The sequence below is a fragment of the Spermophilus citellus genome (genome assembly GCF_964194105.1).
Source record: "Spermophilus citellus genome assembly, chromosome: 3".
Taxonomy (NCBI): Eukaryota; Metazoa; Chordata; class Mammalia; order Rodentia; family Sciuridae; genus Spermophilus; species Spermophilus citellus.
Window position 1 is genome coordinate 192,621,058 of NC_138184.1, and position 23,766 is coordinate 192,644,823.

At 35.3% G+C, this 23,766-nt stretch overlaps 1 protein-coding gene across 1 annotated transcript in view; it reads left to right on the forward strand.

The window, feature by feature from the left end:
- Positions 1–9,281: 9,281 nt before the first annotated feature.
- The window catches only part of THSD7A (thrombospondin type 1 domain containing 7A), a 394,233-nt gene continuing 379,748 nt past the window's right edge, over positions 9,282–23,766 (forward strand). The window contains exon 1 of the mRNA XM_081283672.1: positions 9,282–9,592. Coding sequence (XP_081139798.1) covers positions 9,418–9,592 — 175 coding nt within the window. The 5' untranslated portion in view covers positions 9,282–9,417. The remainder of the gene's footprint in view (positions 9,593–23,766) is intronic.

Here is a 23,766-nt window from a genome sequence, read left to right on the forward strand (position 1 = left end):
CAGAGACACTTGACCACTGAACCACATCCCAAACCATATTTTGTATTTTATTTAGAGACATGGTTTCACTGAGTTGCCTAGCACCTCACTTTTGCTGAGGCTGATTTTGAACTCGTGATCTTCCTGTCTCAACTCAAATGCCCACAACTGATTAGTGGGCAAAGAAAATGAGTTATATCCATACATTAAAAATATTCAGTCATGGGCTGGGGTTGTGGCTCAGCGGTAGAGTTCTTGCCTTGCACATTGAAGCCTGGGTTCTGTCTTCAGCACTACATAAAAATAAATAAAATAAAGGTATTGTGTCCAACTACAACAACAACAACAAATTCAATCATAAAAAGGAATAAAGTGCTGATTCATGATACCTATGAATGAACTTTAAAACTGGATATTGAGTGGAAGACGGTATTCACAAAGGCCATGTATTGTATCCTTCAATTTATATCAAACATTTAGGTAAATCCATAGAGATAGAAAGGCTAGTCGTTACCAGGGCCTAGGGGACACGCAGAATGGAAGTGACTGCTAATGGGTTTGAAATTCCTTTTTAGCTTAATGAAAACATTCTGAAATTATTTGATGGAGAAGATTGTACAAATCTGTGAATAAACCAGTAGATTGTATTCATTCATTCATTCGTTTGCTTACTGGAATTAAACCCAGAGCATTTTAACACCAAGCTACATCCCCAGCCATTTTTTAATTTCTTTTTTTTTTTTTTTCTCTTAAGATAGGGTCTTACTGAGGCTATTTTAGAACTTGTGATCCTCCTGCCTCAGTCACCCGAGTCATGTATCACCATATTCATGAAGTCTATTTTTTGTTGTTTCTTTTTCTTTTTTCTTTTGCAGTGATGGGGATTGAATGATCTAAAATGTGTCATGCATGCTACTAGGAAAGCACAGTGCCACTGAGCTACATTGTCAGCCCTAATGAGTTCCTCTTATCATATATAAATCATATATTTTTTTTTTTTTGTATGTGGTGCTGAGGATCGAACCCGGGCCGCATGCATGCCAGGCGAGCGCGCTACCGTTTGAGCCACATCCCCAGCCCTATAAATCATATCTTAATAAAATTATAATTTAAATTGACGTAAGGCCTATAAAACAACAAAATAACAGATATAAATCTAACCAATAATAATTGCATTAAATGTGAATGAACAAAAAATTATAAATCCAAAGGCATAGATTGTTGAATTTGATAAAAAACAAACTCAACTATACTGTCTTTAACAGACATAACTGAGGTTCAAATATACACATAACTTGAAATTAAAGGATATAAAAACAGTATCCAAGCAAAGATTAACCAAAAGAGAATGGGAGAAGCTATGTTATCAGAAAAAGTAAGCTGCATGACAAGAAACAATAGAGACAAAGAGTCTTTGCTAATGTTAAAAAGAGCAATATGTTAGGAATCTATAACAATGCATGTGTACACACTGCAGCAGCAGACTTCCAAATACATGACACAAAAATGAACAGAACTTAGTGTGATCAAGGACCCAGAACTAACTTTAAAATTTTAAAACTTATATGAAAAACAAAAGTGTTAAATCAGTAACATAAGATTCTACCTCAAGAAACTAAGGAGAGCAAACTAACCATTCCCTGAAAAGCATTAAAAAAAAGGAGAGGACAAGAAACAATAAAATTAGTATGTAAATCAATGAAATAAAAGAATTTTAAAAAATAGAATAAAATCAAACCAAAATTTTGTTCTGTGAAAAGAAGTTAGACTGACCACGAACAATGGGAATAAAAATGAATCTTCAATATCAGAAATGAAAGAAGAGGAAATAAACAACCCATCTTTATATTTCAAGGGAAAATAAGAGGAGAGGAAAAGAGAAAGAAGAGCCCAAGAATACAAGGAAAAGGAAGTAATAAAAATCATATCAGAAATAAATCAAGTAGAGAGTAGAAAAAACAATAGAAAAACTAAACCACCAAAACTGAGTTGGTTTCTTGAAAAAATAAAGAAACTGTGGCTAGATTAAGGGGGGAAAAGATAGTTCAAATAAAATCAGAAATGAACAAGGAGATGTTATAATGAATACCTCAAAGATATTATCAGGGAATATTTATTTATTTATTTATTTATTGTGCTGGGGATTGAACCCAGGGGTACTTAATCCCCAGAACTTTTTATTTTTTATTTTGAATCAAGTTCGCACTAAGTAGATTAGCACATCCCTAAATCGTTGAGGCTCACTTTGCGCTTGTGATCCTCCTGCCTCAGCTTCCTGAGTTGCTGGGTGCTGGGTTCTATAAGTCCAGGGGGTATTATTAATAATTATATGGCAAATAGGATAGCTAGAAAAAAGTGATTAAGTTCCTAGAAATATGCATTCCAAGACTGACTCACAAAAACCTAGAAAGCCTGAGCCAACCAATAACAAATTAAAATGATAATCAATACCAATTCTTAAACTCTTCTGGAAAATATAACACTTTCAACCTCACTTTATGAGACCAGACACTCTGAGATAAAGATATTATAAGAAAAGAAAATTGTTCATCAATATCTCTGATGAACATAGATGCAATATCCTCAATAAAATACTAGCAAACCAAATTCAACACATCTACAAAGATTATACACCATGACCACAATGGAGGCAAGGTTTGTTCAACATATTAAATAATTCAATGTGATAAAGCACATAACCTAAATGAAATATAAAACAAATGATCATCTCAATAAATATATAAAAATATTGGACAAAGTGCAACATTCACTCATGGTTAAAACTGTCATTGAAATAGCCATAGAAGCAACTTACCTGAACAAAATAAAACCCATTTATGAAAAGCCCACAATTAACATTGTAATCAATGGGGAACAACTGAAAGCTATTCCTCTAAGGTCTAGCATGAGGAAACGAGACTTATTTTCTTGACTTCTATTCAATATTATACAATAAGTCCTAACCAGGGCAATTAGGTATGAATAAAAGAAATCAAAGGAATCCAAATTGGAAAGGAAGAAGTAAAATTATCTCTGTGGTCAGGTAATATATCCTATATTTAGAAAATCCTAAAGATCCCATTAAAGATATGTTAAAACTAATATAGTAAAGTATCAGGATAAAAAAATCATCTTACAAAAGTCAGGAATGTTTCTATATGTCAACAACAAACTATCCAAAAATGAAATCAAGAGAGCAGTCTTGGGCTGGGGTTGTGGCTCAGTGGCAGAGCACTTGCCTAGCATGTGTGAGGCACTGGGTTTGATTCTCAGTACCACATATAAATAAATAAAGGTCAATCAACAACTAAAATAATTTTTTAAAAACAATTTTATTTATAGCAGCCTCAAAAAGTATAAAGTACTTAGGAATAAATTTAACTCAGAAGGGAAAATATCTACATATTAAATACTATAAGACATTGATAAAACAAATTGATTGCATAAATAAGTGGAAAGATACCTCATGTTCATGAATTGCAAGACTTAATATTATTTAAATGTCCATACTACACAAAGTTACAAGCTGAACACAATCTCTCTCTTAAAATTTACGTGTTATCACAAAAGACCCGGTGTAGCAGAAACAATCTGGAGAAAGAAGAATGAAATGGGAACATCACCTTCTGAATTCAAATGATATTACAAAGCTATAATCTTCAAGAAAATATTGATGATACTTGCAAAAAAGCAGGTATAAGGGCCTCAGGATGTGGGTAGCTCAGTGGTAAAGCACTTGCCTAGCATGTGGGAGATTCTGAGTTTGATCCCAGCTCCAAAACCAAAAAGAAGCCACCACCACCAAGAAAAAAACAATAGATACATGAAATAGAACAGAGAGCCCAGAAATAAACCTATGAATATACAGGCAACTAACTTTCAACAAGGTGCCAAGATTACACAATGAAGAAAGGAGGCAAGGTTTATTCAACATATGCAAATCATTTAATGTGATATAGTACATTAACAAAATTAAATATAAAATAGGGTTTATAAAAATAAGTAGAATTGAAAAAACTGAATGTCCTCATGCAAAAGAGTAATATTGGGTCCTTATATGACTTATAATAATGCAAATGGATACAAGGCTGAAAAGTAAGACTTGAAACCATAAAACTCCTAAAAAAAGGATGTAAATCCCTTGATGTAAATCTCAAAAGGATAGGAAGCAAATAGAAAAATTAAAAAGTAGGATTACAGAAAATTATAAAGCTTCTACACATTAAAGAAAATAATCACCAAAATAAAATTTCAACCTACAGATTGGAAAATATTTTCTGTTAAAGCTTATAGAACCCAATGCTTTTTATTTACTTTTTTGTAAACTGACAGATAAAAGTTTTTGTATTTATTGTGTACACCACATTTAGAAATATGTCTTGTGGAATGACTAAATTTAGACAGGTATAGGCTTTACCTTATAAAGTCAACATTTTTTGGTAAGAAAGTCTATAAATCTGGTAAGGGATTAATATCCAACTATATATCTAAGAAACATAATATCAAAAATAAAAGCAAGTAACTCAGTTAAAGACAAAGGAATAGAATAGAAATTGTTCTCAAAAGGACATACAGCATAAAATAGTCAACAGACTTATGAAAAGGTACTTGGACCTCATCATGTCGATGGAGATGCACATTAAAGCCACAGGGAGGGACTTGGGGGATAACTTAGTGGAAGAATGCTTGCCTAGCATGTATGTGGCTCTAGGTGTGAGCCACAGCATCAGAAAAAGAAACACATACACACACTGAGGTACTACTTCATATGTATAATCTTGTTTTATGTTCTGGTCTCTTTGATCAAATAATTGCAAAACCTAGCCCCTATGAATTCTCTTTTGGCCTTCACCAATATGGCCTGGCCAATACTTGGGGATCCTTTGCTATCTGGTCTTTTTGCCCTCCTATCAGGCTCAGCAAGTCCTAAGCAGCTTCATACTGGAACTTAACCATCAATTTGTAATCCACAAGAGGAGACCAAGATTGGTTGTGAGGTTGGCCTGGCAGGAATGTGCCAACTTTTAATAGAGATGAATGGGCCACTGCTGCAGGCTTTGAGAGTTTAGAGGATCCTGGGAGCCAAACCTTTGGGACATCAACTCAGATGAACTTGTCCCATGTATTAGGTCCCTGGTTTTTCCCAGTGGGACTCTGATCTTAACACTCTTGCCTTGGTTGATCATTCAGTTACCTTTGACGTTATCTACTATTAAGTTTTCAGTTTAGTCCTCAGGTTTTTCTGCTCCATCACTGCATGAGACAAGGGTCTCTTTTTCAGATATCAAAGAGAACTTCCACTCTTCGTATTTCATTTTCATTATTTGCAAATGGCCAAGACTTTTTACATTTTCCCTCTATAGACATCAACACAACTAATGATAACTTGCCAGTTTTATTGTCCTTGTACATATTCCTCTATAATTCTCAAATGCCAGAATCATTGCCTTTGGCCACAGTGTTCTCTCTGAAAACATTTCTCCATGTCACCACTGATGAATTCCGTAAGCAGTTTTGCTGCTGTGAGGCCTACAGTGTATGATCCATCCAAAGGCTCTTTTGGATCTGAACCAAAATATTGTTAGTTTTTACCTGATAGACAAAACAAGGGTCCAACTGCTCTCAGTAGATATTGTTTAATAGGTTACTTATTAATAAAATGGAGAAATCACAAGATAAATTTTCTATAAATCGATATGAAATTTAGAATCTGTCTTCCTCTCACCATACAAAGTTACAAATCTGCGAACCAGTCAGCCAACCAACAGATATGGTAAAGTGTTTATAAATAAAATGGTACTAGAAGGAAGAGAGAGAATGAGTATTAGAGTCAGAGTTGAAAAAAAAGTAAAATCTATGGCTACTTACCACAAAGATCAAAAATAAAATGTTTTATCTTTTGATAATTTGATGGGTGTGGCAAGGAAGGGGGGCATAGAAAGAAGCCTAAAATAAATTTTGTCAAACTTAAATCTTAGTCAAGTATGACACCTAGAGGATGTACAAATTGAATTCCTTTGGGGTGTTTTTTTGTTTGTTTTTGTTTTCTTCTGAATGCAAGATACATTTATTTGGAGAAATTTATTTTAAAACTTTATTTCAAAATACACATCCTTATGTATTTCCCTATGCAATATTCTATCAATGAAGTAATTTTATTTACATTGCATCATTTATTTTATTTATAAAAATAAATGACATTAATAATTGCTTCCCTTTTTATCAAGTAGCTGAATTTTTTATAATTGATTTCAAATACTGATACTAATCACAGGAAGTCATTTTCCATATGTCTTATGGGTCATGATGTGTATTATATGCTTATGTTCTAATAAAAGAGAAAGCATGTGTAGGTATGTATATGCCCTCATTCTCTGGAATTTAGAAATAATAGCAAAAATAACAAAGGCTAATTAAGGATATCACAGAAGTGGAAATAGGTTTAAAATTGTCTTATTTCTAAATATTAAAAAATATGATTTGCATTTGTCATCCATTGTTTTGGAAAACTTTTATAGCCCTGGCTCATTAATACTTGAACAGTTCTTCATGAAAAACGATGAATGACTTATTTCATGGCAAGCTGTACAGATGGTCAATTTAATCTGCATCCTTGAGACGTCTCATGACTCAATTTTGACATCACATCATTAAACATTTGTGTATTATTTATATCATATTCTAGAAAACAAATATTGCTATATCTTGCAATCTATCAGTTTTATTGATAGGATTTATCCAACTGGACAGTATTGCTTTCACAAAGGAACATGTATCTGAACATATATATTTATATATCACTTTTGTCTCCTTAGAGACCCATACATTTTTGTCCTCAAGTGCAGTAATGACATTGTTATGAACAGATATGTGGCAGTGGTGAAGACAAATGTTTGTATGACTTAGTTTCTATAACATTATTCAGGATGTCTTCACTGCTAATAAGTGATTTTTTTTTTTTTTTAGTGTATGTTCCCTAATCTTTGTATTAAGTTTAAATTAAGGAATCCAATTGTTGGCTATTTTCAAACACTACTGTAGAACATGTCATCCTAATTGTATAATTTAAATGGCAAGAAATGTTGACTTAAAAAGCTGACCTTGGTTCTTGCACAATACTTTAATTTGTAGGTGTAATGTTTAAACTCTTAACCAATTGAGTCATTATTATAGAGACGGATAAATACAAAGATCAGAATCTTGAATTTTCTTTTGACATTGAGCGATTGAGTATGGCATCTGATGGCTTTGTGAAGGGCTGGATGACTGTCTTGCACATGAAAATGTACTAACTTGAATCCTCATGTTCCCTGTCCTGTCTGTGTTATATAATGAATTTCCATATGGTGAATAGGTTTGGGCTTCCCAAGAAAACTTAGAATAGCTGTTATTAACAGAGTACCTCCAATGTGCATTCTCCCTGTGCCAGAGTTAGAGGATTCTCTGGACATGAACAATACCTGAGAAATATAAACAGACATGGTAGGACAATGCTTCTTGTGGAGTGGTTTTGTACAGAGTTTTCCTGAACAGGGCAGAATCCAGGAAGCAATAGCAGTCTCACTTTCCTCTGTGGTGTTACTGTTGAAAGAAGTACTCCTTCTGGGAGCTGTACATTAGGTAGGATCAGGCTTCCTTTGTATTCTTTATCAACCTATAATCTTTTTATTGTTGCCTGTTTTTTGCCAGTGAAGAAATAGTAATCCACACTAGTTTATCTCTCCTAATCACAGACACAGAGCTAGGGCTCTCTGAGCTTTTAATTCCCTCTTAGAGGCCTAACAGAGTGAAAAGTAAACAAAGACCAAATTTGCAACCTTCTACGAAGCTAATTTCCTCTGATGTCAGAATACTTAAACAGGCAGGACCTGGGAATTATTTGATCAAACCTGCTTTTAATCTAATGCATGCAGAGGGCTGTGTCTGGAAAGCACCACAAAATGACAAGTGTCCCCAGGGAGCCTTATGGAAGGTTTCCTCTTTCAGAAACAGTAGCTTCCTCGTTTTAAACCCCTGGGTTGCTCTGTCTTGGAGTAAATTCATAAAATTTACTCTAAGTAGTTTTCCTGCTTTAAAATTTTAATTTTATTTGGCAGAAAATTTCTAACCAGATGAGAAGAGTTTTCTTTGGCTTTATGCTTGCTGATACATTTTTTTTTTAATTGACTAAGTGTCTTGATTTTAGGTTTACTAGGAAATAAATAAATAATAAACAATTATTACTGTGGGAAAGGGAGAAAGTATAAAGCATAATTTGACTTCACCCATTCTTCTATTGATACATGATATAAGAAGGTGAAAACAACAAAGAACAAAAGACACAAAACCATGTGGTTCCTAACTTAGATAATGAGAGAGGGTTTTCTACACTAAGTATTAAGAGAAATTTCTGTCAGAATTTTAAGAAAAGAGTTCACTAATTAGGAGCTATGCAAACAATGTTACTGACTTAATTTGCCCTATTGTTTCTATTCACAACTCTCTGGATACTTAGAAGTAGTGTATTTTTAACAGAGGGAGTACTTTACTTCATACCTGAAATATAATTTTATGATTAGTTTTCGTGAAATTTTATTAATGTCATTACTTAGCATTGTACATGCTTCTTAAGTATGAATTCAGTTTTAAAAAGAGAATGGCTTACTTTAAGTTAAACAACAATGAAGAAAGAGTTTAAGTGCATTTTGACAGCAAGTAGTAGTTGTGTTTTCTATATCTGATCATAGTGTTTCTCACAGAAAGTAATTCAGAAAACTCAGCTTAAAAATACATTATCAACACCGATGCTTTGTGCAAATATGCACCAAGAATAACACGCCAATAGATCTACCCTTTGACTCCTTGGGTGACGATGAATTTCAATGGCAGTTATTCATCATTCTGAAGCCTGCTGGGTGATGATCCTTCCAAACCTATTTCGCCGCACCATGTGCACTGGAGTTCTCTGGGCGGATATGCCCTGGCTGGGTGCTGCCTGGCGGCCGGCTCTTGCCTTCCTGGCTCCCCTTCTCGCCCTCGCGCTCTCACCTCCCCCTGCCTCCAGCCCCCTCTCACTCCTTTCGGCTCACGCCCCCCTCCTCTCTCTCCAGCTGGCGGCGGGGGCTGCGCTGCCTCCCAGACCTCACGGACCTGCTCAGTCAGCTGGGGCCCCCTGCGGACGGCTGCTTCCCTCGCTGCACGGACCTGCCACTCTGTGCGGAATGGCAGCGACTGCAGCATCCCCGCCAGCCGCGGCGGCGGCGACTGTGTCCACGGCCACCACAGACGCTATTGTTCCCTGGTGTTAGATGCTCTTTCCCTCCTTTTCATCTGAAACGAACAATAGGAGGAAAGATCTTTGCTTTCTGTACTCCTTGGGAAGACGTTCCGAAAGGAAAGAAAAATTCCCTGCTGAACCAACGTACTGCGAATCCGGACCCTGGAGCGGCTGCGGGCAGCATGGGGCTGCAAAGGAAGCGCTCGGTGTCCAGGAGCCGGGGCGCTGCGGGGCCACGCCGGGGCGTCCTGCAGCTGCTGCCGCTGCCACTGCTCCTACTGTTGCTGTGCCCGGGCGCCCGCGGGGCTGCGGCGCAGAGAGAGGCGGAGGCACCCACCCTCTATCTGTGGAAGACTGGTAAGTGGCACGGAGTTGTCCCTTCCTTCCATCTTCACATGTGGGTCCACGATATGGAGCTGCTGGGCTCCGGAGGGGACCTTGGTGCTTCTAGATGGCCGGATTGTGCTGGGATTGTAAGATAAAAAGTATGAATCCCGCAAGCAAATTAGGTCATGTCCGATGGGCTTAGGAAAGAAAAACATAACAACTAAACAGGCAACAGTGAGTCATTGGAATGATATTTCTCTTGCAGTTCTGCAGTTAATGAGGGCAACGCCGCACTTTCATGATGAAGTGCAATATTTTTAACCTCTGGATTCTCGTTCTATTAGGAGTTCCTAACATACATTTCTGGCAAAGAACAAGCAGTTTAGCCCCAGTCTATATTCTGTCTCTGGGCAAACAGGATGGTTAGTGCAGCAATATGTATGGATATAGAGTTGAATTTGTTAAGTATAGCTTTGTGATATGTGGGACACTTCGAAACAAGACAAGTGAGGGCAATTCTGACAGTCAAAAGCAAAGGGTACTCCAAGGCACTCACCATGAAGATTGTGCATAGTTCAATTTGTAATGAGTGACGTGACTTTTAAAGTCTATAATTATTAGGATGTTTGTTTATAAACTTTTCCTTCCTTGAGAATTCTTTTGCTTTGTTTCTCAAACAACCAACAAAAGCAATAGCTAACTGCCTCTCAGTACTTCCCTGAGAGGTGTTTGAAAGTCACAGTGAAGCAAGCAGTGACAGGCAGGAAAACAATACCAAGTGAGGAATGACCACCCCCTCTTCTGTGGGCTTGCTTTCACTGTCCATTAAAGGACACTGAGAGTTCTTTAGCCAACCTGAGACTTCCAGTGTTTATAGAAAAAAAGCAAGAGGTGAAGAATTATTTCTGTTGCTTAGAGCTGGAGATGTTTTAAGAGTTCCAAAGCAATCCCTAAACATCAACAGGGATGTGGTAGAAAGGGGGAAGTCTGTATTCATCTTGGGGTTGCAAACAAGTTAAAGAGTCCTCTCTTTCCTGGCTTCAGCCTATCTCTGCTGCCCTGCTGAAGAAACAGATCAATTGCACTAATATCTTGGATTTTCAAAGAAGTTATATCTAGCCAGCAACTTGTATTAATCAGAAATTTATTTAAAGCTAAAGCACAGAATTTGCCACCAAATATTTAAAGCTACCCACACATATTTGAAAAAGCAAAATGATTCTTGCTAACACTTTAAAGATTGATTGATTAATGCAAGCAAAAGAAATCAAATTAATGTATTTGCATTTAAAATGAAGAGTTGAAGCTATTTTGTAGCTAAAGCCATGGCTTTACTTTTCAAAATCTCATTTTCAATGACAAACACTAATCATACTATAATTTACCACTAAGTGGTATTATCTGGAAGACTGGTAAGAGCTTCTAAGGTAAATAAGTGTTGGACAAAGCTATACCTGCCTAGTTGAAATTTGTACCATCAAAGTTACAAAAGCCAAGCAGTAATTCAGATTGAAGAGAGCCTAGACAACATTCACTGTACAGCATCTGAGTTGCCAATATATGTCAACATAAATGTCATGGTGGGAACACAAGCCAATAAACAGCTTAAAATAGTGGAAAGCTCTCAGGAACAAGGAGATGGAGACCTTGATTTGAGTGCCAGTTCCAGCTTCCAATAGCTATAGGAGTGTTGGCAGTTCACTTAACTTTTGACCCTTAGTTTTCTCAACTGCATATAAATGTGTTAAAACCTTCTTTTAACTCGCTCTCCCCAGTGTTGTGAAGATCAAATAAGTTGTTGTGGGAGAGTAATTTTGTAACCCTTACGTGAAAACTCTAAGCTAGTATGATGAGGATAATAATGCTGCCTCTATAATGGGGATCCTTGGTTTGATGTGAAACATGGTGGAATAAAGTGAAGAGCAAAATAATGACCACTTCATTTTTTTTCCCCAGTGGGAAAGGAGACATCACTGTATCTATAAAGGAGTTGAAAGTACTTGGGGTAACTAGAAAGTATTTAAAGGAAATAAATACATTATAAATGAAGACATAGAGGTGACAGAATCATATGTTTATCACTTGATGAAAATGAAGACATTTAATGTAAACAAAAGAAAAGAAAGGCAGGAAGGGAACTGGTAGATAAAGGGGAGATAGTTCAGGATACCTATTCCAGTGATGTTAGCTTGACCTTAGTATAGAAGTTCATAGGGAACCACATTAATGGTGAGATTATTGAATTGGAGGTCACACTGGATGAAGAGCTGGGATAGGATGTCTGCCAGTGAGAAACTTAAACACCAGTGTGACTATGCAACATGGCATACCATACTCATGAATGGAACATTATCAGACTAGAGAAGTTATGTAGTGGATACATGAGATATGAAAGGTTTCAAAGAAGATTTAATATTTGATCTTGCTCATGGAAGGATTAGTTGAATTTTTACTGAGGTAAGAGTGGAAGGCAGAGGGAAGAGAGAAAATAAAAAAAAAATTTTTAAATGACAGCATTACTACATCTTGAAAGCAGTGGCTATCGCAGTTCATGTGCAGGAAGTTTGGTAAGAATGAAAAGATTTAACACCCATGAGCTGAATTGGGACTAGACTGAAAGAAAACCATGGAAAAGATGTGGAAATTTTATTTACAAGTAGATGAAGGCCATTGGAAACTCTGAGTAGAAGATCAATAATAGGTTGGTTACAGGAAACGTATGCTAAATCTAAGCTAGCACTTACTGTACCCTCCAAGGAGAGTAGAAACAAATGCCATCAAGGTCTCCATTATGCCTGTAGAGGTAGAAAAGGCTATGAAAGGAGGAAGGGCAAATTTATTAGGGTTGGCAGTATGGTTTGGATATAAAGTGTCCCTCAAATGCTCCTGTATTAATGCAGGAATATTTGGAGGAGAAATGATTGGATTGTGAGACTAGGTGGTAACTTTGGATGGTTAGAGTGTGGCTGGAGTTAGTGGGTCACTGGAGGTGTGCCCTGGAAGCATTCATCTTCTCTGTGACCCTTTCCTGACCACCACAAAGGGAGTTTTGCTCCTCTTCCAACTCCTTTTACTATAAAGTCCTACCTTATTTTGGGCCCAGAGCAATGGATTCCACCAACCATGGACTGAACCCCTGATACTTTGAGTCAAAATAAACTTTCCCTTCACTAAGTTGGTCTTATCAAATATTTGGTCACAGATATGCAAGTCTGACTAACAGTTGGGAAGACAAATATAATTTTAATAAGATATATTGAACGTGAGGTAGCAATGAATGACCTATTCAGATGATTATCTTTAATGGGAATATTAGTAAATGAGTAAGAAGAAGAATTATGCCAAAGGTGTAAACTTGGGACTCAATAAGTACATGGTAATTCAAGTCATGGGAATGAGGAGTTCATTAAAAGAAGAAAATACTGAGAAGTGGATCCTGGGAAAATATTGGGAAGCCAGAACACTTCACAAATAATATTGATATTTTAGGGCCTAGGGATATAGCTCAATGGCAGAGTCCTTGTACAACATGCACCAAGCCCTGTATTTAATCCCTAGTACGTAAAAAACAAAAATGAATTTAAAAAAGAATATTGAGATTTTTAAGAGCTACCTAGAAGAGAAACTAATAAAAGTGGCTGAGAAAGATCTAAGGAAAATGTCAATAGACACTAAATGGAAGAGGTGTTGTATAAAAGAGCCAGAGGCAAAAACTAGAAAAGTTCAGGAAGGTTAGGAAATAGATGATAAAATATTTTAGAAAATAGTAAGAAAGATGAGAAGTTGATAAGAAAGCAGTGCTTTGGGAAAGAGCATGAGCAGTATAGTGGTAGACATCTACACTTGTTTGATTAATAACATAGTTGAAAAGGTATAGTACTAAATAAGTTCAATAAATAAGAACATAAAGTCTCCTGACTACACTTTTATTGTTTTATAGTAGAGAAAAACCTCAGAATTTAAGATATTGGAAAATATTTATTGAAATACAAAATTAAAAGTATCAAGTTTTATGTCATTGTCATTTGAAAGGTAACTTGTATTTGAATAATTAGAAAACTTATTTCATATATACAAAAGTAAAGTACTTACAATATGAAAGATGAATAACTACCATGATTTCTAAGTAGTAGGGAGTTTGGTAATTTTTTTTATTCTACGATATGAGGATGTTTTCAAAATAATTGTAGTTAATTATATCCATTTAGAAATTCCAAATGGAGAGTCAGTGGACTGAATTGAGCAAAATGTGATTGACTTAGCATGAGTTATATAGGAAATATTGAATGCATCAAACTTTTATCAATGTCTCTCATAGAGATTCCTTTTTTAAATGTATTAATAAAATAATTGAATTTATATTTAATGTAACAAAGTTACACTGAAATCTAAGAAACATGTAACCTACTAGCCATTTTTCAGAATTCAGGTGATGGGATTTTTGTTAGCTATGAGTTCTCTCTCAAGGAGAATATTCCTCAAATTAAACATTTTTGAACTAGGTTAATTCTGTGTAAGACAATACTATTATTGACATTTGCAGAGTTGTTTACACAATCGCATTAAACTATACCTTTGTTCTTTAAAATAAAAACAAATATTATTCTTTACTTTTCTATTGTGTGCTTATATTATAGGTCTTATTAATCAGAATATAAAATTTTCTGTAATGTGTAAGGGAAAATATCCCTCTCAATTCTTCCAGTCATTAAGTAGTAAAGGGGATAGGGCTATCATTCTGGTGATCATACATAAGTGTAGCATTATCCTATCACAAGTGTTTTGAGTTTCAGTTGTGCTTACAACTTGCTTTTGGAAAGTGACTAAAGTTTTCTCATTAGATGGAGGAGAATTGACAAGAGTGGACATAGGGTGGGCACCAAGATCAGCTGATCCTGAGCAACATGGATTGAATATTCTATCCATGTTACCTACTAAATTATTTTATCTCGCTAAACATTATTCTTTCATCTCCAATATGGTGGAAGATGCTAGTCACTTGACTATTGACTGGTTTATCTCAATACATGCTAAGGCTGAGCAAGTATTTTCTGGAGATTTATAATATTAAGACATATTTATAATTATAGGAATAAGTGTCTTAAGGTAAGATAAATTATTTTTATATGTAACAATTATTGCTCAAAAATTCTTTAAGAATTTATTGATTATTTGCATTGGAAAAGTCAATCAGATAGTTTTGTGAAGCTTCAATATATTTAATGGAACTGTGGTAATTCAGATTGCTCCTTATGTGAATTGCAGGTAGCTGCCTGGCTTGCAAAATGACAGAAGTCACATGAAGGCTAAGATTAAGGGTGTCATGGGGTGTATATAACCAGAATTTTTTCTGCCCATATTGTCACATTGAGAACTGTCTGATGGCATTGGGATGAGATGATGACATTTGGATTAGGTTATTGGTGAAGTGTGATTGTGGTTTGGCCTTTTCAGAAGGAACTAAAGCCCTTCAGCCTCTGACATGAATCAGAACAGTGATGTTGGACAGTGCAGTCCCCTAGTCTAATGAATATGTAAAACAGGCTTCCTTAAAATTAATAAAAACGTATGATATTAACAAAAGATGATCTTTAATGAAATGCACATTGGCAAAATAACATTTGAGAAACCATATTTTCCCTGTCACAAGAACAGTACAGAGTGTGAATTCAAGGTGTGAGCCATAAAGTAGAGATCTTTTTAAATTTTCTTTATCAGAATTTCACACCAGCAGTTAAGAATGCACTAAGATGAATGAGACAATTTTTAAAAATGCACTTAGTTCCCAAGTACATAAGCAATAAGAAAGTTTATATTTAGAGGAAGTGATATAACAATTAAAAGCATATTGAGAGGGTTGGGGAAAATGACAGAATTTGAAACAATTATGCTAAAAATCAACCTATTTATTGCTTCTGATACTTTTGGATCCAACCAAAAAGATGTTGTTGTATCTTTCAGAAATATTGAGCTAACTGATATTTGCACAGTTTAGTATATGAAATCATAAATATTGGTTCCATATTATTGCATCAGTTATATTACAGGAAAAAAAACAAGGGCAGTTGGGAAGAAAACAAAACTGAGCTTGTTTTATGGGGACAACAATTTCCAAAGGACACTTGTAGTAGAGTAATGTTAGGGGAGTTTAAGTCACAGGTGTCAGAGATGAATGGTACATGTAGAAGGAGTTAGTTTGCATGACTGTTGAAAGGAAAAACTATGACTGCTAAAGTTTGTGGGGAAGATGAGACTGTGAGAAAAGAGAAAATGGGCAAATGATTTTGGCTTCTTTTAAATTTATTTTTATTAGGCTTTTTGAGGAAGTCTAATACAGAAAATTAAGCAGAAAGTACTATTTTCTCTTTTATCCCATTATCCTACTATTTTCCTATATTATTAAAATCTCACATTTATTTGATATATTTGTTATATTTGAGGAACCATTACTGATACATTATTAATTAACCTCTGTGGTTTATATTAGGGTTCACTCCTTGTATAATACATCTGTAGATTGTGATATATATATATATATATATATATATATATATATATATATATATAGACTGTAATGTACCCACAATTACAGTATTTTATCAGATATTTTCACTGCCATAAAAATTTTCCTGTGCTCCATCTATTCATCCTTCACAACCTCCCCTACCCCGAATTCTTAGCCACCTCTGGTCTTTTAACTCTTGCCCTATGTGTTTTCTCAGTGTCACATTGTTGGAATTATATGGTATATACCCTTTTCAGACTGGCTTTTTGCATTTACCAATAAGCATTTAACTTTTCTCTGTGTCATTTCTTTTGGATGCTGAATAGTATTGCATTGTATGGATTTTCTATGGTTTACTTAGCCATTCATCTATGTTTTGGTTGCTCTCAAGTGCTGGTAGTTACTGAATGTACACATTTTGTGTGGATATAAATTTTCAACTTATTTGGTTAGATACCAAGGAGCATTCTGTTGAATTGTGTAGCAAGTGTGTTTGTTTTTAATAGAAATTGCCAAACTCTTCCAAAATGTCTGTATCATTTTGCATCCCCACCTTCAATAAATGAGTTTTTATGATGCTCCCCACCCAGTGCAGTACATGCCTGCCATATCTCTAGCTGACTCTGATCTAGTTAATAAATCATGTAGCTATATATCTACATTTCCATGCTATTGCATAGAGGAAGCCATGGGCTGGGGAAAAATATCCTCCTGTACATGTAGGAAACAGTGGAGCTACATTGTGCTGAAGTCCTAGTAAATTGATGTGGGAACCAAGTTGTCCAGGCAACTTGCTACTGAGATTTCCTTATTGACATAATGTGTTGAGCACCACCAGAAAGCAGTTGTTTGAACTGTGATTCTGAAGCAGATCTTTTGTGTGCATAGAGGTAGAAACATAGTACACTTCCCAAGTAGTTCACTTAGAAATATAGAGAGACTTTGATGGAAACCTAATTTCCTCAAGCAAATGTATAAGATATTGATTGTGTATTGGAAATAATTTAAGTTGTGCAGGGCTTCCTCGGTGTGCAATCTGGGAACAAGTAATTTCTTGCACTATAATAGCAGCAGCAGTGATAGGCTATTCTGAGTATTGTAGATGAATGTGGTTGCAGGTATGTTATATAATGTGCCTGTTAAAAATGGCATCAGAACACAGATAGTGGCTATTTAAGTCACATTATTTAAAGGTTAGTTTTATTTTCTCTTCCAACATCATGTCGTGCAATTGCAAATGTCACAGATGTCTACTTTATCAAGCACCTTCCCCTGACAGTGAGAGATTTTCCTCAAATAATTGGATCCATAGCTTGGAATGAAGGAAGCATGATATCTAAGTACCTAAATCAATATACACTTCTGTGCATTTGCATACATGTGCAAAATAAAACGAGATACACAATAACAAATATTTGAGTGAGACACATGTGCATCTTGATTCAATTTTGTCATTTGTTAAGAATAGGACTTCTAAGCTCTTTTTGCCTGTGTTCCTCAGCCATATCTTAGGTATGATCATTTCTAGGATAACTTGAGGTAAACCTGTGGAATACTTAGATGGCACTTGGCACAAGTCAATACTCAGCAGATAGTAACTCTTGCTTGGGTGTGATCCTGGTGTGAACTGCTAATGCGTTCTCACTGGGACAGTCTGTGCCCTGGCTTTCCTTCCTCATTTTGATTCTTCCTGCTTGGATCTGGGGGTGCATCTCAAGCCTCTCTATATCTCACATTGCTCCAATTTCTACCTGTCATCAGAATCAACAGCATTATTGCAGACCCTTCAGCCTTATTGTTGGAAAAGTTATTTAAAGTATAGTTTTTTTAAGTACAGAGATAGTCTTCCTTAGAGTTTTATTTTTACTTGTTTTCGTGCTTATCTCTTTGCCCTGCTGGAAATGCTGGAGGTGTGGCTTTTTAAGTGGGACTGTATATTCCAAAATTCCTTTGTGTGGAAACACCTGAGAATATTCTTGGCAAGACTTTCTTATCCTGTGATGTTGTGAGTAGGGACAATTAATAGTATAATTAATAATAAAGTTGCCTCTCCTAAAATGCAATGTACATGTTATATATTTATAATTTATAATACAAAGTGCAATGTGTAATATGTGTATAATGTCCTCCTCAATATACTTTATAATTCAAATCTTCCAAATGAAATTGAAGTGTTGTTTTCTCACTTGGAAAAAAGATGTCTCTTTAACTGTCCAAGGCCTTAAAACTCATTAATCTGTACATTTTCTAAAATTTAGGAAGCATTTGTAAATTTATTATAGGATTAGAACAATAATGAACTATTACAAGCATATTCACACACATACATCTGCATACATACACATATGCATAAATGCAGCCATGCATACACAAATAACACAATCATTTATGGTTAAATTGCCACAGGAAACTTCATCATAATTTATCTGGCATTGTGGAAGTTGTACATCCTAAAATGTGTTCTAGATATGATATTTAGAGTAGTGGCTTTTAAAAATGTGTGCAGTTATGAATACTTAACTAAAACATTAATTGCACAAATGCTTATGTTAAATTTTTGTTTTAGATAATTTTGTGCTAACTTTTATGTTAATCAAGAAGCAGCTCTTATAAAAGCTTTTAATACACAAGTTCTTGAATTGCCTCCCACTAACTTAGAGCTTTTATTTTAAGATTCTTTTATGTCTAACCATCTTCCTGTGTTGGCCACTCTGGTGCCTAAATAATGTCTAGAAACTGCAGTGCCTGCACAATTTCTAAGAAATACTTTTCTTTTAATAATATCTGTCTGCCAGCATATCCATGCATACCAATTATATAACAGATAACTTGTAAATAGTTTATATTGATTATGATATCATTAAGGCACTACTGGTAATAGAACTACATAGAATATTTTTGTTTTCTAGGGGAGTCAGTTTATTCAGAGACAACACACTGAACAACTTCAGAAGACTCTATCTATAGTTGGAATTAGGTGACCTTTTCCTTTCTCAGTCTGTGTCAGTCAGGTTCAATTAAGTAGAACTGGCAGGTGTTTAGTGTCTATTTCATGGCAAGCTCTGTAGCAGGTGCAGGTGAGCAAACATGAATAGCACATGAACCTCTCTCTCCTGGAGTTTCCTATTAAGTATAAATAGGTGATTCTAGCTAAGGAAATTGTTACAAAAAATAGAAGCATATAGAGATGTAGAATAGCAGAAGAGGGTGATTCTCTTGCACAGGAGACAGAAGGAAAACTTTTATAAAGCACAAAAAAGTTTACAAAATGGACCAAAGCTATAAAAAGAATTACAGGTAGAGAAGGAGCACTTGTGAAAAATGAAATGGCATATATACAGTGACACTCAGAAATCTGTGGCATTAAAAATAAGGAAATGATGGGTTGGGCAGGGGATATAGCTCAGTTGGTAGAGTGCTTCAGTGCTTGCCTCGCATGCACAAGGCTCTGTGTTCAATCCCCAGCACCGCTAAAAAAAAAAAAAAAAAAAAAAAGAAGAAGAAGGGAATGAGTTGGTATGGGAAGAAGGGTGGGCATGTATTTGGAGAAACGAATAGATGGATGGCTGTATCAGCTGCAATACTAAGAAGCCTGGCCTGTGTTTGCTGTTGTCTGAGACCAAGTATATTTGTATGGGTAAAATATTGCCAGCAATGAAAGAATATATTTGCTAATGTTAAGCCAAATGTGAACTTATAAATTTTATGATTGTTCATCTAAATTAACTTATAATTTTCCTTGCAAACTATCCAGGAGAAATACCATCTTAAATAATGCTAATTAAACATACTTTCAAATATAGCAGTAGTATTCTTTTAGATTAATTAGTTAAGATTTTTGCCTTTTTTTTCCTCTGTGGTTTTCATTAGAACACTATTAAAATAAATAAACCTTAAATTTACTATTTCTCTGAGAGATCTATTTCAGAGAATATAGATAAGGGCAGTGGCCCAGGCATGGTCTGAGGGTGGCTGTGCTCATCTTTGTTGTAGACTTGGTTGACTAAGAAGCAACACATTTACTGTAACCCTGCTGCAGGCCCACCATTTGCCATTGGTTAGAGAGAGGGCTCCAGTATCAGCAGACAACACAGCAATATATAGTGGGCCAAAATTACCAGGCACTGTTTGAAGAACTCTTTGACAAATTATATCAAACCGTGAACAATGTGAAACTTAAAAATGTGGGTGAAAAATACATTCAAAAGATACTTTTTTTTTGAGTTTTAGAGAATAACTACATGAGAGTATGTGGAACACCATGTTCAAGTACAAGTATCTGATTAGCCATGTTTCTAGCCATCACCCTTCTGCATCCACTGTGCTTCATTTGTCATTAGTTCATGGGCCTGTGGGGTGAGAGGAGATAGGACCAATGCATCTGCTGCCCCTGAGCTGATGAGGACATCACGGAAATGCAACAAAGATCACGAGGTTCAGTTGCTCTATAAAACAGCTCCTTCTGACAGTTCACAGTGGTGACTGCATCTCTTTAATGGGAGAGTCATCAAAATGGATTTGGATTTATGGAATCAAATAATTCATAAGGAAAGCTTTGACTGCTGCTAAGATACATTTCTCTCCTTGTCTCTTACTGTAAGATTTAATGTAACTTCTTCAGCTCCCTTGGCTTGTTTTATAAGAGACCTAGTTTTGAACTGCTTCAGCTGTGAAAGTTCCAAAAGCAGAGAATAAATATTACGGAGCAGACAGGGTGGGTTTTCAACCTTGGTTGATCAAGCACTGCAGAATCATGAGCACTATGATGTACTGAATCATGATGAAAGTTTTTAGAGCTTTCAAGATCAATCTTCTTGAAGTAATTTTCCACCTGGACAGCATTATCTCAAAGCTAACTTAATTTGAGTGTTATATGAAAAATATGAAAATTACAGGAAAAAATGACTCTTGTGCCATTTATGTTTTATATAAATGAATTCCCTTTGTTGGCCATGTGTTAAGTACTTGGGATTACTACTAGAGAGCCATTCTTTTAACAGCTTTATTGGATATAATTCATACTATGCAATCACCTATTTAAAGTGTACAGTTCAATGGCTTTTAGTATATTCACATAGTTGTGCATCCATCACCACAATCAATTCTAGAACATTTTCATTTCTCCTTACAGCAATCCTGTATCCCTTAGCCATCACGCGATGACTTAGACAGATACTTATGTACTCTCTGTCTCTATAGATTTGCCTTTTCTGGACTCTTCATATGAATGGAATTATACCTTTGTTAATGGCTTTTACTTGACTTGGTGATTTCCAGGTTCATCCATATTGCAGCTTATCTCAATATATCATTGGTTTTATTGCTGAATATGCTACCACTTTATCAGTAAACCACATTTTGTTTTCATCAACTGGTGGAAATTTGGCTTAGTTCCACATTTTGGCTATTTGGAATAATACTACTATGGACATTTGTTGATGAGTTTTTGGGTGGTCATATACTTTCATTTCTTGTGAATATATACTTAGGAGAAGAAGTAATGCTGGATCTTATGGCAATTTACAGTGATTATATTTATCATTGAGAAAATGATAGATTATTTGGGCCATGAATTTTAAAATTCCAACAGCAACAATCCAGATGTTTTCTGGGAACTTCAGTTAGTATGCAATTGTCATTCAAGAAAAATTATTTAGAATCCAAGTAGCTAAAAAATATAAGAATGTTCTCAGGGAACATGTGTCATAGGAATAAAAGAACATTTAAGAGGAAAATCTGAAAAAAATTATGAGCACACTTTTTAGGATGTGTAGAAGCTCCTGTTGGATTTTTTTGTGATTAGATAGTGATGGCTTCAATAAAGAAAAATAATAATTTGGGTAAGAGACCTGTGATGATTTCAAGAAGCAGGATGACTTTATCACTTTTATTTAAAATCTGCAGAGAAACTATGTATACAAATGTTAGTCCATTCTAGAAGTCACCCTTTTGTTTTTTTTTAAATTGCTGGATGGAATAACAACATCTCCTTGTGGTCTCATGGTACTAAATAATTCTTCAAGCACTCATGCCTGCATGTTCTTTTACTAATTCCTCATAGTTACTTAATTAATATAGAGCAAGAAGTAATACACCTCTGCTTTAGTGAAAGGAAACTGAGGTGCCAGAGGTTTATATGACCTATACCTCATTTTTACTAAACACTTAAAGCCAGGAGCATCTATCTTGGTGTTTTTAGTTGTGATATACACAAAAATGAAATTTTCTATAATATATTTTAAGATATACTTCCAATATACATTTAATTGAAGAAGCCAAGATTGAATATTTTTTTTGGTTTTGTGAAGAGTAAGTCTCAAAGGTTTAAATTATCATTTTAGGTTGTAATAATTGTTGGTGACAGAAATTTGAATTTAATGCTTTCTAATGAGCATAGGAAAATACAGTAAGTGATTACAGATTTGTATTTTGGTAAATATTTAAACTATTCAGTATATTGACTGAGAATTTAATAGTGTTCTTGAGATTTTATAATTTATTCTTATAGTTTCTTCAGATGTGACATATTAATAATATTTTTATCTAAAGAATCCATTGCCTTATTGTCAAATACAAGGATATCCTCATATTGCTTTATGAAGCAATGAGATTTCATCTCACTCCAGTCAGAATGGCAGTATCAAGAATACAGACAACAATTATTCAATCTATGTTGACGAAGATGTGAGGGGAAAAGGAACACTCATACATTGCCAGCGGAACTGCAAATTGGTAAAAACCAATGTGGAAAACAGTATGGAGATTCCTTAGAAAACTTGGAATGGAACCACCATTTGACTGAGCTATGCCACTCTTTGGTCTATACCCAAAGGACCTAAAATCAGCATACTATAGTAACACAGCCTTATCAATGTTCATAGCAGCTCAATTCACAATAGCTAAACTGTGGAAGCAAACTAGATGCCCCTCAGTAGCTGAATGGATAAAGAAACTGTGGTATATATACACAATGGAATATTACTCAGCATTAAAGAGAATAAAATTATGGCATTTGCAGATAAATGGATGGAGTTAAAGAATATCATGCTAAGTGAAGTAAGCCAATCCCCCCAAACCAAAGGCTGAATGTTCTCTTTGATAAGTGGATGCTGATCCATAATGGGGAGAGGTAGGTGTCGGAAAAATGGGGGAATTGTGATTGGGCAAAGGGGAGGGAGGATGGGGAGTGTGCATGAGGGCCGGAAAGATGGTGGAATGAGATGGACATCATTACCCTAGGTACCTGTATGACTGCACATTTGGTGTGATGCTACATCGTGTACAACCACTGAAATGAAAAGTTGTGCTGCAATTGTGTATAATGAATCAAAATGCATTCTGCTGTCATATATACCAAATTAAAATATGAAGTATTAATTTAAGTTCCAGTTCAATGTTCAGTTTCAGTGTATTGATATCTTTTTTCTTTCCTTTTCAAAAAGTTATATAGATTTTTACTGTGGATCTTCTTGAAAATAAAACAGGAGTTTACACTGAACATCATAAATCTTCTTTTACCTTTATGTCTCCCAAAATGCCCCACAGCACATTCTTTCTCTTTTTCACGCTCTCTGAGACAGACATACACACACACACACACACACACATACACACACAGTCTTTTCCCTCTCTTACACAGTCCCAGGTTTCTTCAACTTTCTCTTTAAAGTTCTTCATTGCTGTTCAACCTCCCTTGTCT